Below are 16,916 nucleotides of genomic sequence, written 5' to 3'. Positions count from 1 at the left end.
TTGTTATCATTGAAGGAATTTTTTTTTTTTTAATAGCATAATGACGAAGCCAGCATAGGTGATGTAATCGATATATCATTGCAGATGTTGAATGAACCCCAGCATGTGAGGATGTTGTTATCAATTCTTGAAAAAGATATATCTGGTCACACCCTCTATTACTTTTGCTGCATTTGTCATAATCTTCTTATTCACCAAAGATTAGCAGTTAATCAATATAGGTGAGTTATATATAATTTCAGTACTGATCACTGGCATAATTATACATATAATTTGGCTAGTAATCAGTAGATCTAGTTTTTCTGAAATATATAATCCATAATCATATATTAATAATTATATGCAATACAATTAATAGTTTTACATGTGTGTTAAAATATAGCAATGGGTTTAAAAACAGGTTAAATGAGATGTTACTCTGATAAGTGGGTGTGAAGGTTGCCAAAATCAGGTTTAAATAAATTATGAGAATAAAGCAATCCAAAAAGAACATGATACATAAAAAAATCAAAGCATTTAAAAAAAAAAAATGTCATTTTTGGGTGATAAAAGAAAAAGCCATAAATATGATATTGAAGGAGCCACAAATACCTGAAAAGATAAAAGCAATGATTTTAAATCACTGAATCAAATATATGTGCAGAAATTTTGAATAGATTGTCTGCAAATTGTTAAACTGAAGTGAGGGGAGACTTATTTACATAAGGATAAGCATTAACTGTTTTGAGTATAATTTAGAAAGGCACCCAACTACTAACACTTAAGTTTGAAACAAGGCAGAAAAACAACTTTATTAGTAGATATAACTAAGAACAGAATAGCTGTTCTGTTGCTTATTTAGCCAATGTAACAGAATAGTTGTTACATTGGCTAAATATGGTACTTTAATAGAAAATTATAAAAACAATTATAATAGCAATAATGGCAAAAGGGTTATTATTAAAGGGTCTTAGGCTGTCTAACCAGTAACAGACCTCCACATGTCTTAAACTTGGCCTGTGGGGAGTTCACTAGGATCTAAACCCAATGTCCAGTGGTGTGATCTGTTAGTAGAAACTAGCTATATTGTTGTTGATAATGTAGGTGATAATTAGCTGATAATGTAACTTAGTTCTACATTATCAGGTGATTAGCTGATAATGTAGGACTAAGTAGACCAAACTGGTTAAATTGTAGGTAAACCTTTACCACTGTAGTGTTTAAAAAACAATTAAGACTTGTATGGGCTACAACAAGAAGGTCTCAGAATTATTTGGGTCAGCAAAGTACCCTTTGCTGTTGTCAGGCAACTAAAACTGAGGAACAAGAATATTGGGGAACTACAACATTCCAAAATAATTTTGAAAATTCATAAATAATTTATGGAAATTATGGGTTGGTCACTCACCTACTAGCAAGACTTGTGGATTTATTGGATGACCATTTTCTTCAGGGAAACAAAAAGAGAGACCAGTACTCTTGATCTGATTATCAGCAGTGATTTGTCGTGCATTAAGAATCTGCAGATAAAAGAACCATTAGGTGTATTGACTGGAGATTTACTTACAGATGTAACTACCATCAAGGATAAAGATTAGGGCTTTTGTTTTTGTAAAGGTGATTACAGTGGTCTCAGACAGTGATGATGATATCAACAGTAAATTCTAAATGAGAATCATTCAGAGAAATAATCATAGAAGCTACTAGGCTTTTCATACCAACTAAGAAATACTTCTCAAGGTATAGGCCTAAGTAGATGTCAGATGAACTTATGACACTTGTGGCAGAGAAGAAAAATGTATTGGATGCATATAAATTATCAGGCAACACAGAAGACTATGGTAGATATAAACTAGTCTGCAATAAAGTGACAAAGGAGGTTAGACAAGATTAGGCAGATTGCGAGAAATCTTTGACAAAGGATGCAAAGAAAAACATCTAAGACTTCTTTACTTATGTAAGCACTGGAGGGAAGGGAATGAATTCCATTGGTGCACTTGATATCGATGGCTCAACTGTTTACCAGGCTGCTGATAAACTGAATAAGTATTTTGCACCTACATTTACACATGAGGAATTCTTTAGGAAAGTGGATGTTTATCAAACTCTTAATAGAGTGCTAAATGATTTTGTAATAACTGAGAGGAAAGTGGAAGGGAAATTGTTGAAGTTAAACATAAAAAAGGCAGCTGGGGTGGATGGGACTATCCAGTTATATTAAGGGAGGTAGCAGAGGAGAAAAGAAAACTCTTAGCCATAATTATGAGAGCATCCTTGGATTCAAGGGAGGTCCCTGTGGACTGGAGATGTGCAAATGTATCCCCAATTCACAAAGGGTAATCAAAGGATGATACAAGTAATTACAGACCTGTAGCTTAACTTCTGTTCTAGGGAAAATAATGGAGACACTGGTTAAAGAAGTAATGCAGGACCATCTAGAGAGCAGTGCAGTTATACTTCAGTTATAGCATGGATTTGTTAACAGGCAACCTTGTCTGACAAATTTGATTGAATACTGTGATGCATTAAAAAAAGGAACTGGATGCAAAAAATATTTTGGTTGCATATACTTGTATTTCAGGGAAACTTTTGATACTGCTGCACATAAGACTGTTGTACAAATTGGAGCAGTGTGGCATTAAGAAAAAGTTAGTGCTGTGGATAAAGGAATGGTTGAGTTGGAGAAGACTGAGAAATGTTATCAATGGACACTGCTTTTAATGAACTAATGTTATTAGTGGAGTTCTCCAGAGTTTGGTGCTGGGCTCATGATATTGATAAAGGTGCATCAGGCCTAATGTCAAAGTTTGGAGATGATACATAATAACTGGGAGAAAAGAGGAAGAGAAGAGATTTGGGTGATTAATGACAGTAACAAGGTATGCTGCTGCAACATCTAGAAAAATTAGGTGGAATAGCTAAGTTGCAGCTACCCATATACAGCAACTTAACTAAGTTGCTGCTACCCATATACATCAGACTTAATGTCAAAGTTTGAAGATGATGATACAAAGGTTGGCTGGGTGGTTAATGACAGTAATCAAGGTATACTACTGCAACAAGATCTAGAAAAATTAGGTGGATGGGCTAAGTTGCTGCTACCCATATACAGCAACTTCAAACGTAAGTTGCTGCATATGGGTAGCATAATCCTAGAATAACATACCAAAATTGTGGTACTACACTCAAGTCAGTAGTAAATGAAAAAGATCTGGGGATAATTGTGCAGTCATACATGAAGTTCTCTGAGCAGTGTAGATAGGCAACTAAGACAGCTCATGGAGTTTTGTAACTGACATAACAGGAATTTTGTCAGCATTTATAAGGAGGTGATTATCCCACTGATAAGGCAGTGGTTAGGTTGCATCTTCTGTACTGCATGCAAGTCTGGAAGCCTTATTTTAAGAAGGATGTTGATCCGCTGTAATGGTTTTTGAGAAGAGTAATAAGATGGTACTCTTATGAAGAAAGACTTAGTTCTGGAAATTGCACCATCTGGAAACTGGGCACCTGTGATGAGATCGTATTGAGGTGTTTAAGACTTTGAATGGATTAAGTACACTAAATGTTGATGGAATCCTCACTTTTGATTAGTCAACACATAAGGGTGTATAAATTTAAATTTAAATTGTTAAATTGAATTTAAATTGTTGGTTGCAGGATAGATGTGTTGAAACTTGCTTTCAGCCAGATGGTTAATTATTGGGACATGCTTTCATTTTATGTTGTGAAAGTGAATAGGTTGAATAAAATTTAGAAAGAATTAGACAAATATTCAAAAGAATTCCAGTGATGCATTAAGTTTTTTTTTTTTTTTTTAGGTTGATGTTATATAAGCTTACTTTCTTGCATAATGTGTCAATACCAGTACTATTTCATACTGCTGTAATTACTGTCTATATGAACCATGTTTTATACAAGAGATTTTTCCATTAACTGCTTTTTTTTTTTTTTTTTTTTTAACTTCATCTGTGGGGTTTTGTGGGATTCAAATCCCAACCAAAGATTATATTGTTTTAACATTTTTGAATGGCAAAAACATGCAACTTGCCTACTAGTTTAGAATATTGTTTCATGGCACAAGGGCTGCTAAGGCCATATTGTGCCTGAGTTTGGAATAGCCTCTATTAGCAAACTTTGATACAAAGTTTGCTAATAAAGGCTACCTGTTGTCTGATGATGGGGTTAAATAGCACCGAAACTAGTTAAAACAGTTTCTTCGACTTTTTGATGAATAATGGATTCACCTATGTGGTGATGTTATTAATGAAGAATTGTTAGTAACTTCAAGTCGACTTTTGGATAAATGTAGCCATTTTCAAAGTGAGTGCAAGCTCAACCTCTATCACTGCCACTGGATGACACCAGCATCTATCCCCTATGCAGTAAAGGCAGAATAACAATAACAGCATGTTATTGTTATATGAGAAAATAACCCAGATAATATTATTTTCTTAAAACTATTAGGGTTTCATATCTGGAATTACTATAAAAATTTATGCCTAGTCTAAAAAATGATTAGAAAGCATTTTCTTTGCTAGCTAAACAGCATGTTATTAATAATGCTGAAAAGGCATAATGTAAGTATCAACCAGTAATGCATTAGACTTTCTTGCTTTTGTACATAGCATTCACTGTTTGTTAATATACAGCAGGCCCCCATTATAACGCGGTTTGCTTTACGCTGATTCGCTATAATGCTGTTCTTATATTATAAACCGTATCTGACTATAACGCTGTCACAGATCACTATAACGGCGCCTCCGTAGCCAGGTGGGCAGGAGCGGCAGTGTGTACCACATGCTTCTTGATTAGACCGGGGTTCGAGCCCGTGACCACCAAATATGGAGGATGCGGAAAGGTCAGAATGACCACCACATATCCCCGAAGCAATATGGCCTTAGTTGCTAATACTCCAAAAACAAACGATCGCTATAACTCTCTTTTACAGATTTTACATTTTTTACATTTTTGGCATATTTAACGAAATCGTTTTATTTGATGGAGTTGATAGCTTGAAAATGAATAGCAAAACAGCATTAAAACGTTTCCCACACCGACTTGAAAAAATTTTCCACGCTCAGTGAAATTTTCTCGCACGCTAATTTAATTGCAGTACAGTGACTTGTTACGTAGTTCCGAGATCAACATGTTTAAAAATTATCAAGTATATTGCTTTTAATATTTGCGTTATATGCATTTATCCGAAGTGTAGTCATCACTCGGTACAGTATTAGACATCGTGCGTAACAGACAGTTTACTTGAACATTGTATCGTAATTAATGCAACCAACGCAGTTACATTTTTGAAGAGTTAATAATGGCCGATAGGAATGAAAAAGCAACAACGTCTGGGCGCAGTACGAAGACTATAAATGTAAAAAAAAAGATTGAATTTGAAAATTAAATTAGACGTTTTGAAGCGAATCGATTCCGGTCAACAACAAGCAGATGTGTGCCATAATTTAGGACTTGCAAGTTTAACTATAAGAACAATTATAAAAAATAAAGAATTAATTTTAGCAGCGGGAAAGATAACTGTTCCACTGCAAGCAACTAGAGCTAGGCTGGCTATTAGGATTGAAATGGAAAGACTTTAACTAATTTTATTGAAGATAATATCCAATGCAGAATTCAGTTAAGTTAAATATTATTAAAAAAGAGAGAGAGAGAAAGAGATTAGCCAATATATCTGAAGAAAACTCATCTAAAAAAAAAAAATGTGGAACCATTTAAAACTAGTAAGGGCTGGTTGAATAGATTTAAAATCCAGGGAGAAGCCGCAAGTGCAGATCAAGGAGCCGAAACTTTCAAAAAAGAACTTGTTAAAATTATTGAAGAAGGGTATTATATGTTATACTTCTCAACAAGTTTTTAACATAGATGAAGCAGGACTTTTGTGGAAACGAATGCCTGATGAAGCAGAACTTTTGTGGAAACGAATGCCTGATGAAGCAGAACTTTTGTGGAAACGAATGCCTGATGAAGCAGGACTTTTGTGGAAACGAATGCCTAAAAGCAGTTTCATATTGAAAGAAGAAAAAAACATGCCAGGTTTCAAAGTGGCGAAGGATCGGTTGACTTTATTGTTGGGTGGTAACGCTGTGGGGGATTTAAAATGAATACCCCTTTTCGTTTATTTGGAAGAGGGCCAATGTTCAACCCAAAATCGACACATTTTTCATGATTAAATTCATCAATTAAATTAAATCAATTTAGATCAATTAAATTCATGATTTCAATTGGAATTTTAAGTTTAATTTTGATACATAAATAGTTACCACGTAATTATATACGTATGTAATTCAGAATATTATATATGTACAAATATTTGAATATTAAATATTTTGACCGACATTTGTGCACCTTTTCACTACCGTTTATTATTGATTAGGAAATATCCTATGGCACCGACTGCAACTCACAAATACATATGTTACCTTATGGGAATGCAGCGCTTGCTTAGAGCAGATTCACTTAGCGCTCTGTTTTTCCGGAACGAATTATCAGCGTTAAGCGGGGCCACCTGTATTTTATTATTAGCATTATTACTATTATATAATTAGCATTGTTGAAAATTTTATTTTCCTGTTATCCTGACTTAGTATTGTTCTGTTTTTAGACTGCTTTATACCCTTGCATTTAAACCTAGTTTTCTACGAACGTTATGGTTCTCAGTTACCTACCTTTCTACTGCTCCTGTGTTTGGGTAAGTAAGTAAGTAAGTACAGGTATTTAATTTCATTTATCTTGTAGATAATTCTGAAGTAGTTGTTATTTTACTCTTTGTTCAACATCAGGTTATTAATAATTACAGATAATTTGTCTGTATAATAAGATTTTTTAAAAATTTGTATATAAAATTAAAATTTTATTTTTTGTGGTTATATAACATTTCACCAAGGATTAATTTTCTAAGGAATAAAAATTTATAGTAGCCTTGGTTGTGTGAGGTATAAATAAATAAATGATCTTTATTGTAAGGTGCAAAGGTACACACAAGTACCATGACTTTACAAAAGCCAGGGATTAACAATCAGCAGAGGTAACACCTCACCAACGGTATGATACATGGTAACATAAGAGCTGTAATAAAATAAAAATTGAAGGCAAAGTAATAATAAAATAAAATAGATTAAATTAACTTAAAAAAAAGCAAACCAACCCAGAACATGACAGTTTCCTTGAATTGGTTTGTCCTGTTTTCTTTGATAAATCCTTGCCACCAGCACAATCTCAAATCATTTTATAGTTATGAGGAATATTCTTAAAAAAAGTTTTTATTTTTAAATTTTGTAAACAGGCAGTTTCACAATTTATTTTTTTTTTTTTTACCCTTATGTTTAGAAACCTAGAATGTAATCATGTGCAAATATTTTTCATTGAATCTCCCTTCCCAAGTAAAATATAACTGGAATACAGCTGTAATCATGTTGTCTTTTGCTTATAATTTAAGTGAATAGCTTATTATGTAATCAGGAAATAACATAAGTGTAGTAGTAATATCCAAGTGAATAGCTACTAGAGTAAAACACATGTTTCTGCACAGTGGGAATGTATGTAATCTTCTGATATGAAATACATAACAGTTACATTAAGTTTGATACTATATGCAATGTGTCATTTACTTTTATCTTGGGGAATTCTGTGGTAGATCAGAGACAGATTAAAAATAATTACAGTTACATGTAAATTAATAAAGGATCTTGATATCTAAATTTACTGGTTAACACAGTTTGAAATTTACAGTATTCTGATTGTAGAGCCTACATTTTTTTTACCTTTCTACATAACTTTCAAATGGGCATTTGAGAACTGTACACAGTCTGCTGTTAAGAGATAGAAGCAATCCTGGTTGTTTATTGGAAGAGATGACCAAGAGGTGTACAATAAAGCATAGCTGCCAACTTTCTGGATTTATAACAGAGAAGCTGTCTTTTTGACTCAGTTTTATCCCTTCTCTGTTTCACCATTGAACTGGAGTTGATACCATAGGTTTCTCCCTCTTTTTGCAAAAAAATAGTAAAACTGTATTATAATCAAAAGTTTTTAAAAAATTCTGTTAATTTTTTGTAATTTTATTATTACCAAACATGACCTTGATAAACACCTGAGAATGTTTTGTTGTAATTGTTTGTTTAGTGTAAAAAAAAAAAAAAAAAAAAAAAAAAGCAAACTTTATTATGCAGGTTTACATTTCTAATTCAATGGCCCAGAAATGGTTTTCTGTCTCAATTTAAAAAGCAATAAAGATTAATAAAAGAACTTAAAAGTTTATTAAAAACTAATATAAATGATTTATTTTCAAAAAAAAAAAAAAAAACATGCATTTTGAACTCCTAACTAGAGTTGCTGATAGAATCTAGAAATATGAACGAAAGAAACTGCCTTTCCCTGTCAATAAGTTAGTAAAGCTACCTGCCTTCCTTTTATAATCGCAATTACAAAAGACCAATTAGGGATAAATACAGAGTCAAAACTTTATGAATGTCAAAACAGGTTGACCAGCTAAAACATTATTGAGCTGTTTTATACATATGGTAAAAAAAAAAAAGATAAATAAAGCATTTGTGCAAGTTTATATGTGCTTTCGAGATGATTTGTATGCAGATATAATCAATGAATTCTTACAACTTAAAATATTTAATATACTCATAGCAGAAGCTATGTGATTGAATAAATGTTGTAAATTGCAGACTTAGTTTGGTAGCCATCTGACTTTTTATCATGAATTCCTAAGACCAAAGTGTGTTTCTTTATGTCAGTCAAAAGTTTGCTAGCTCCAAATAGGATTCATAGATAGCAAGTTGCCCATCTGGGTTATCAGAAGTATTAAGTTAAATATTATTTAATTTAAGTATAATCATATTTGGAGAGTGAGATTATTATCCAGTAATACTACAAGGGTCAGTCAATAAATAATGTACAATTTACTCACACGTGCATAAAGATGGGGGTGGATTATGATGTACACTTGTTGTACTACCAGTTACCCATAAACACACCTAATATCATTTTTCTGGTGTGTTTGGATCTGAAGATATGGATGGACAAAGTGACAGCCATTTCCGGCAACAATGTGGGATGGAGTTCCTGTTCAAATTGGATGATCATTCAGCCACATCTATCCATCAAAAACTCCTGGGCGCTGAATCTCTTTAAAAGTTACAGCTGACAGTTATAGGCTCCGCAAAAAACATAAGTGTTTGCCTTTTATTTACATGATTGTTATTTTATATTGTACTTAATACGTAGTCATATAGTTATAGTTACACTGGTTATTTTTTATTTTTAATTTAGATAAAGAGTTTTTGTGGATTTTACTTACGATAGGTAAAACCGTTATTTCGTTCCATTTTGTAGCCATTGTTTTTGGATATAGTGGTAGGGAATTCAAATTTTTTAATTGAGGTAGCTAGGTAGCTCTAACGCATAATTATATAGTAATACGCTTCACTGTTTCTATTTAATAGTTTCTATTCAAATACTATTGATATTTAATTTATTGATTTTATTAATTTAAACTACCATGCCCCAGACTAGAGCAGCAAAGCAACGGGCACAAAGTGGCAGGAATGCTGTGAATCGGGGGAGAACTGAGGGGGGGCAATTCTCCAACGCATCACAGCCTAAAAAAATGTGCAACTTGTGAAATGTTTGCCGAACTCTCTGGAACGGAACATGATATTGCCATGGGGGATGTCTTTGTGTGTGCGCGATGTAAGGAGTGTAAGGAAATCAGGCGACAACTCAGCGTTGTTATGGGCCTATATGAGAGTTTGAAGGACAGGGTGGATGCCCTCGAAAGATCTAAATTGAGGGCCCCATCAGGCTCTCAGATGCCCAACTCAACGCCAGAGCTCACTCCTGGGCATCGGGCAACACAGTGGCAATCTCCAAAGCAGAATGCGCTGGTCCCAAAGGAACTAGTTATTGTTGGTGACTCTATTGTCAGGGAGACAGGGAATATATTTTGTAAAAAGGATAGGTGGAACAGGACCAGGGTATGTCTGCCAGGGGCAAAGGTTGATGACGTTGTAGAGCGGATATCATCTTTCAAGGGCACAAAAGGTGATATAGTTGTACACGTTGGCACTAATGATATTAAGAGTAGGAGACCGGCGGAATTACTCAACAAGTACAGGTCACTGTTGAAAAAAAGCCGTGAAATAGGATTGAATTTGAAAGTGTCTGCAATTCTGCCCAGACACGATAGGAGGGAGTATATGATGAGAGCCTTGTCGATCAATTCGGCCCTGGAAAGATTGTGCAAGGCTCAAGGGGTAGAATTTTTTTCAGCCTGGACTGTACTTGTTAACAGGAGAGATTGCTTCTACAGGGATGGGATACACTTAAATAGAAAGGGTGCAAGAATATTTGCTGATGCTATCAAAGCAGTGTTAGGTGGGTCGGAAAACTGCTAGTTTGGGGGGATACAAAGACTAATAGTTTAACAGTAACTGCAGGCAGAGGTGAAGGTGATTCTTGCACAACTTCTATTAGAATAAGAAGCGACCTGGAGCGAGGGGTGTTGGGGGTTTCAGGGACGGATGGCAGTCATCATGGAATAGTTGGGTATATGGGATGTGTTAGGGTAACAAGGAATAGGCATAGGAGCATGTATGCTTGCATGTATACCAATGCTAGAAGTATAGTAAATAAATTTGATGAATTTGAAGTGTTGGTCAAGACATCAAAGGCGGATATTGTTGGGATAGCAGAGACGTGGTGTCACAAAGATATAAGGAATGCAGAACTGGAATTTGGGGAGTACAATGTGTACAGAAAGGATAGACAGGACAGAAAGGGAGGGGGTGTTATGCTGTTAATTAAGAAAAACATAAAATCAAAGGAAGTGCACCCAGTTAATATAGATGAACGGTGCTCTGTTGAGTCAGTTTGGTGTGAGATAAGCACTGCGAAAGGAAAAATAAGAGTAGGAGTGTGTTATAGGCCTAATGACTTGAATGAGTACAATGAACAATTGTACAGAGAAATAGAGTGGGCCAGTAAATCAGAATGTCTTATAATGGGGGATTTTAACTTCCCAGATATTGACTGGAACTTGTGGGTTGGTCACTCACACACTAGTCAGACTTTTGTGGAGTTATTGGATGATTGTTTTCTGGAGCAGCATGTTCGAGAGGCAACCAGAGAAAGTAACACTCTTGATCTGGTTATCAGCAGTGATCATTCGTGTATTAAGAATTTGCAGATAAAGGAACCACTAGGTGGCAGTTATCACAGTGTGCTGAAGTGGGATTTACTCAAAGAGGTAACTACCGTCAGGGGTAAAGGAAAGGGTTTTTGCTTCCGTAAAGGGGAGTACAGTGGTCTCAGACAGTTTTTAAATTCTGTACAGTGGGATCAACTGACGATGTTACAAACAGTAAATTCTAAGTGGGAAGCATTCAAAGAATTAATCGTGGAAGCTACTAGACTTTATATACCGATTAAGAAATATCGTTCAAGGTTTAGGCCTAAATGGTTATCAAATGAACTAATGAGACTCGTGACAGAGAAGAAAAATGCATGGGATGCATATAAATTATCAGGTGACGCAGAAGCCTGTGGCAGATATAAGCTAGTCTGTAATCAGGTCACAAAGGAGGTTCGGCAGGCGAAGGCGGATTACGAGAAATCTTTGGCAAAAGATGCTAAGAAAAACAGCAAGGATTTCTTTACTTATATAAACTCTAAAAGGAAGGGGATGAATATGATTGGTCCACTTGACATCGATGGTTCGACTGTTGATGATCCTGCTCAGATAGCAAACAAACTGAATGAGTATTTTGCATCTACATTCACACGTGAGGAATTATTACAATTTGAAAATGGAAGAAGGTTATCAAATTGTAGTAGTGTGCTTAATGATTTTGTAATAACTGAGAGCAAAGTGGAGGAGAAATTGTTGAAGTTAAACATAAGAAAGGCACCTGGGGTGGATGGGATCTATCCAGTTATTTTAAAGGAGGCGGCAAAGCAACTAAGCAAACCCTTAGCCATAATTATGAGAGCATCCTTGGACTCAGGGGAGGTTCCCACGGACTGGAGATGTGCAAATGTGTCCCCAATTCACAAAGGTGGATCGAAGGGTGACACGAGTAATTACAGACCAGTTAGTTTAACTTCTGTTCCGGGTAAAATAATGGAGTCGCTGGTTAAAGATGCATTGCAGGATCATCTAGACAAGACTGCAGCAATAATTCAAACACAGCATGGGTTTGTTAAGGGAAAGTCTTGTCTGACAAATTTGATTGGTTATTATGATGTGGTCACAAAGGAACTGGATGCAAAAAATAATTTTGATATCATATACTTGGATTTCAGGAAAGCTTTTGACACTGTTGCGCATGGAAGACTACTGTACAAATTGGAGCAGAATGGTATTAAGGGTAAGTTGCTACAATGGATAAAAGGATGGTTAAGTGGGAGAAGACAGAGGGTGGTAATCAATGGGTGCTGCTCTTCGTGGACTAATGTTATTAGTGGAGTCCCACAGGGTTCGGTGTTGGGTCCACTGTTGTTTTGTGTATTTATCAATGATATTGATGAAGGTATATCAGGCTTAATGTCGAAGTTTGCAGATGACACAAAGGTTGGCAGGGTTGTTAATGACAGTAATGGCAGTGTGCTACTGCAACAGGATCTAGATAATTTGGGCAGATGGGCTAAGAAGTGGCAACTGAAATTCAACCTTGACAAATGCAAAGTACTGCATATGGGTAGAAGTAACCCCAGAGAAACGTACCAACTGTGTGGTACTACACTTAAGGTGGTAGAAAATGAAAAAGACCTGGGAGTAATTGTGCAGTTAGATATGAAGTTTTCTGAGCAGTGCAGACAGGCTGCTAGGGCGGGTCATGGGGTTTTGTCAATGATATATAGGAATTTTGCTAGCAGGGAAAAGGAGGTGATTGTCCCTCTGTATAAGGCAATGGTCAGGCCACGCCTTGAGTACTGCGTACAGGTCTGGAGGCCTCATTTTAGGAAGGATGTAGATTTGCTTGAGCGTGTACAGAGAAGAGCAACACGATTGGTGAGGGGAATGAAGGGATTCTCTTACCAAGAGAGGCTTAAGTTCTGCAAATTGCAGTGGCTGGAGACTAGGCACCTGCGCGGTGATCTGATTGAGGTCTATAAGGCCTTGAATGGGTTGAGCACGCTGAATTCTGATGGGATCCTTCCACTTGTTCAGATTACCAACCTACGGGGACATAAGTTCAAATTAAGAAAGGACAGATGTAGAATAGATGTGCGGAAATTTGCCTTTAGCCAGCGGGTGGTTAATTGCTGGAACAAACTTCCATCTGTCGTTGTAGAAGTTGATAGGTTAAATAAATTTAAGGAGGAACTGGACAGGCATTTGGAGGGAATGGTGTGATTTTTTTTTTTTTTTTTTTGGCTGATGCTGCATAAGCTCCTACACTTGCTTTCTTGCATCATGTGCCACTACTACTACTACTACAAGGGTCAGTCAATAAATAATGTACAATTTACTCACACGTGCATAAAGATGGGGGTGGATTATGATGTACACTTGTTGTACTACCAGTTACCCATAAACACACCTAATATCATTTTTCTGGTGTGTTTGGATCTGAAGATATGGATGGACAAAGTGACAGCCATTTCCGGCAACAATGTGGGATGGAGTTCCTGTTCAAATTGGATGATCATTCAGCCACATCTATCCATCAAAAACCCCTGGCAGTCTGTAGTGACCAGACAATTGATCGAAGTAATGTCCAGAGGTGGCTCCAATGGTTTTAAGAAAGTGATTTTGGCAAGGACAAATGAAGAACTCATTGACGAGCTCATTTGAAATGACAGGTGCATAACCACCAGGCAAGTGATGGATGCTGCAGAGGAAATGTCAAAGGAAGTGTTTTGAACATGATCAACAGACTGGTGTACAGAAAAATCTTCTCAGTGGGTGCCTAAGCTGCTTACATGAGAAAAAATATGGCTTTGTGAGGAAAGAGATCTATAAATATCTGGATAGGCTTGGTGCTGGCAGTTGTGAGTTCTTTAAAGGGATTGTCACATGTTATGAAACATGGCTCTTTCATTGTGACCCACAAACCAAATAATAGTCAATGAAATGGATACACCTGACATCACTTCTGGAAAAAAAAAAAACCAAAACTTTCCAAATCATTGACAAAACTTTCAGCCACCTTCTTCTGAGATCGAAATGGCATAATTTTTTCAGTTTCTTGGAAAGTGGAACAATCATCGACAAAGAAAGTTACTCTTTTTCCCTGGAAAAGCTTAATTGAGCTCTGAAAACCAAAAGACCTTAACTGAATCAGCAGGACATCAAGTTTCATCAGAATAACTCACAGCCTCACTCAGCACAGATGACACTGTCAAAGACCACCCAGTGGAGAAGTATTAAGCGCTGGTTTGAGGTGACAACTGCAAGCAGAGGTGAAATCGATTCTTGCACTGTTTGTATTGGCACACATGTGCTAGAGGTATAGCAAATAAATTTGATGAATTTGAAGTATCAGCTAACTCATTAAGTGCAGGGGGATTTAGGAATATCAGAAACATGGTGCCATTTATACTTGGGGGATGCAGAATTTTAATATGGTGAGAACAATGTACAGAAAGGACAGGAGGGCGGGGAGAGTTATGCACTTGGTTAAGAATCACAAAGAATCTAGGCAGTCCACTTGGTTGATGTGGGTGGCCATTATAATATTGAACCGGCTTGATGTCAAATAAGCTCTGGAGAAAGAAAACGAGAATGGGGTAATGTAGGAGAATAAATAGGACAAATTACTAATGAGTATAATGAACAACAATACAGAACATACAGTGGGCCAGTAAATCAGAATATCTTTATAATGTGGGAAATTTTAACTTTCCAGCCAGTTACTGACTTGAACTTATGGGTTGGTTGAGGCAGTATTAAGTAAGTACATAGTAGCAGAACTTTTGTGGATTTATTGGATGACTATTTTGTATGCTAGCATGTTGATTTCGCTCATTGCACGTTAGAAATTTTATAGGAGAAAAAAAAAAAAAAGTTTAGTATTTCTGTTGGTTCAATTTTAATGAAATTGAGATGGTTTGACAAATAATTCTAATCGACCCAAATATAAACTTTCATGGAAATCCATTCTGCAGGCATTGAGTTCTGGTCATAGAAATTCTATCCACAGAGCCGTTTTAGTAACATATTTTTTTATGAAAACCCCAAACATGAGAAGTATTAGAATCTATAGTACTTAATATCGTGCATGGGTTGGAGGTTGAGAAGACGAAAGAAGATATTTATTGACATTAGACTTGAACTTCTGTAGACTGTAATTTTTAGGAAATACGTATGAAGAAAGGTTGTTCCAGAAAACAGCAGTTGAATGAATAAACGAGGAAGATGAAAAGTTGGTTCTTTGAGTTTATGCAGAAGGCCAGTTCTTTTTGAAAGAACCAAATAACATGGAAAGTGATGCTTATTGGTGCCTATGAGTATGAGGGTACCATTCTTCATTGTACTATCTGAGCAGTACCCACAAGTTAAGAGTACATCAGCATTGCTCTTTCCTAAAGTGACATAAATTGCATCAAAAGTGGAGAGATTTGTTGGACATTACACTCATTGGCTTGCTGCAAATTCATGATGCAAATTCACTTGTAAAGCAACTTAGGACCTGATGGAACTGGGAAACACTGGAACATCCACCCTACCCTTCAAATGAGTTCCTGCAACTTTGACATATTCTCCAAGATAAGGTGCCTCCGTAGCCATGTGGGCAGGAGGAGCAGCAGTGCGTAGCACATGCCTCTTGATTAGACCGGGGTTCAAGCCTGTGACCACCAAATACGGAGGATGTGAAAAGGTCAGGGAATGGCCACCTCATATCCCCGGAGCAATATGGCCTTAATTGCTAATGCTCCTAAAAACCAAATAACAATAACAATAATTTCAAGATAAAGAACCTCTCCAAGATCAGCAGTTTAAAAATTTACAGTACATCTTCTACTGACTGGTTTTTTGTGGCTATTAATAAAAATCCACTTCTGCTGGTGGTTTCCTCATCTGTGGGTAGTATTTATTGATTACAGCCACTACCTCCCCCCCCCACAGTTTTCATACTTAACTGAATCATTCCTAATATTTGTTAGAAATGATTTAGTGAAAAAATTGTTTATTGAAATTAAAATTTTAGCTCAAAGAATAAGCTTGAATTTCAGATACCTTTTATGAAAAAAAACGTTATGTTATAATTAGTTTTCTTCTGGAGCATGAATTTGTTTTTGATTCATATAATTTTTTCTACTTTCAGTTCTCCTACACCAGTATTGCAGTGTGTAGCTCAGGGAATTCCACCACCTATAGCTGAAGAAAGGAAATTCCTTTTTCAGCTGATTTTATTTTGTGCCTTTTTGAATTACTTACTTCCAACCCTGCATGATGTAGAATTTTATGAAGAAGAAACAAGTTAGTTATTATGTCTGTTACTTTATTGAACTTTATTTTATTGTCAAACTTTAAACAAGATTAAACACATCTGTCTCTGAATATTTGTGTTAAATCTTTTTTTTTTTTTTTTTAATATAAATTGAACAACTATTGAAAAATGTCAAATAGATGGAAAACACATTCCATTTAAATTATTTTAAATTATCCCTGACAACTTCCTTTTATTAGAAGATGCAGTAACCTGGGAAGCATTGGAGATTTCAAGATCTAATGGGGAATTTCATGAACAAGAAAATGTATGGGCTGTTGTAGGGTTTATAAGAGTAAAAGCAGTTGCATGTATGCTAATGCTAGGAGCATAGTAAATAAATTTGAGGAATATGAAGGCCTTTCCCATCTGAAGAACAAGAGTAATACTGATTAACAGAACTCAGTAGTGGGCGCCTCCCTAGCCAGGTGGGCAGGAGCAGCAGTGCACAGCACACGCTTCTTGATTAGACCG

The 16,916-nt window shown here is 35.9% G+C and overlaps 1 protein-coding gene across 2 annotated transcripts in view; it reads left to right on the top strand.

Moving 5' to 3' along the window:
- Positions 1-16,916, top strand: part of LOC150086301 (ubiquitin-protein ligase E3C) — a 298,426-nt gene that overhangs the window by 155,144 nt on the left and 126,366 nt on the right. For both annotated transcript variants that reach the window (XM_090374458.1, XM_090374459.1), the window contains exons 11-13: positions 37-221; positions 6,602-6,688; positions 16,278-16,432. In XM_090374458.1, the coding sequence (XP_090230584.1) occupies positions 37-221; positions 6,602-6,688; positions 16,278-16,432 (427 nt within the window). The remainder of the gene's footprint in view (positions 1-36; positions 222-6,601; positions 6,689-16,277; positions 16,433-16,916) is intronic.

This window comes from Mastigoproctus giganteus, chromosome 5 (genome assembly GCF_048544385.1).
Source record: "Mastigoproctus giganteus isolate SK-2022 chromosome 5, ASM4854438v1, whole genome shotgun sequence".
Lineage (NCBI taxonomy): Eukaryota > Metazoa > Arthropoda > Arachnida > Uropygi > Thelyphonidae > Mastigoproctus > Mastigoproctus giganteus.
This window is presented reverse-complemented; position numbering and strand designations above follow the sequence as displayed.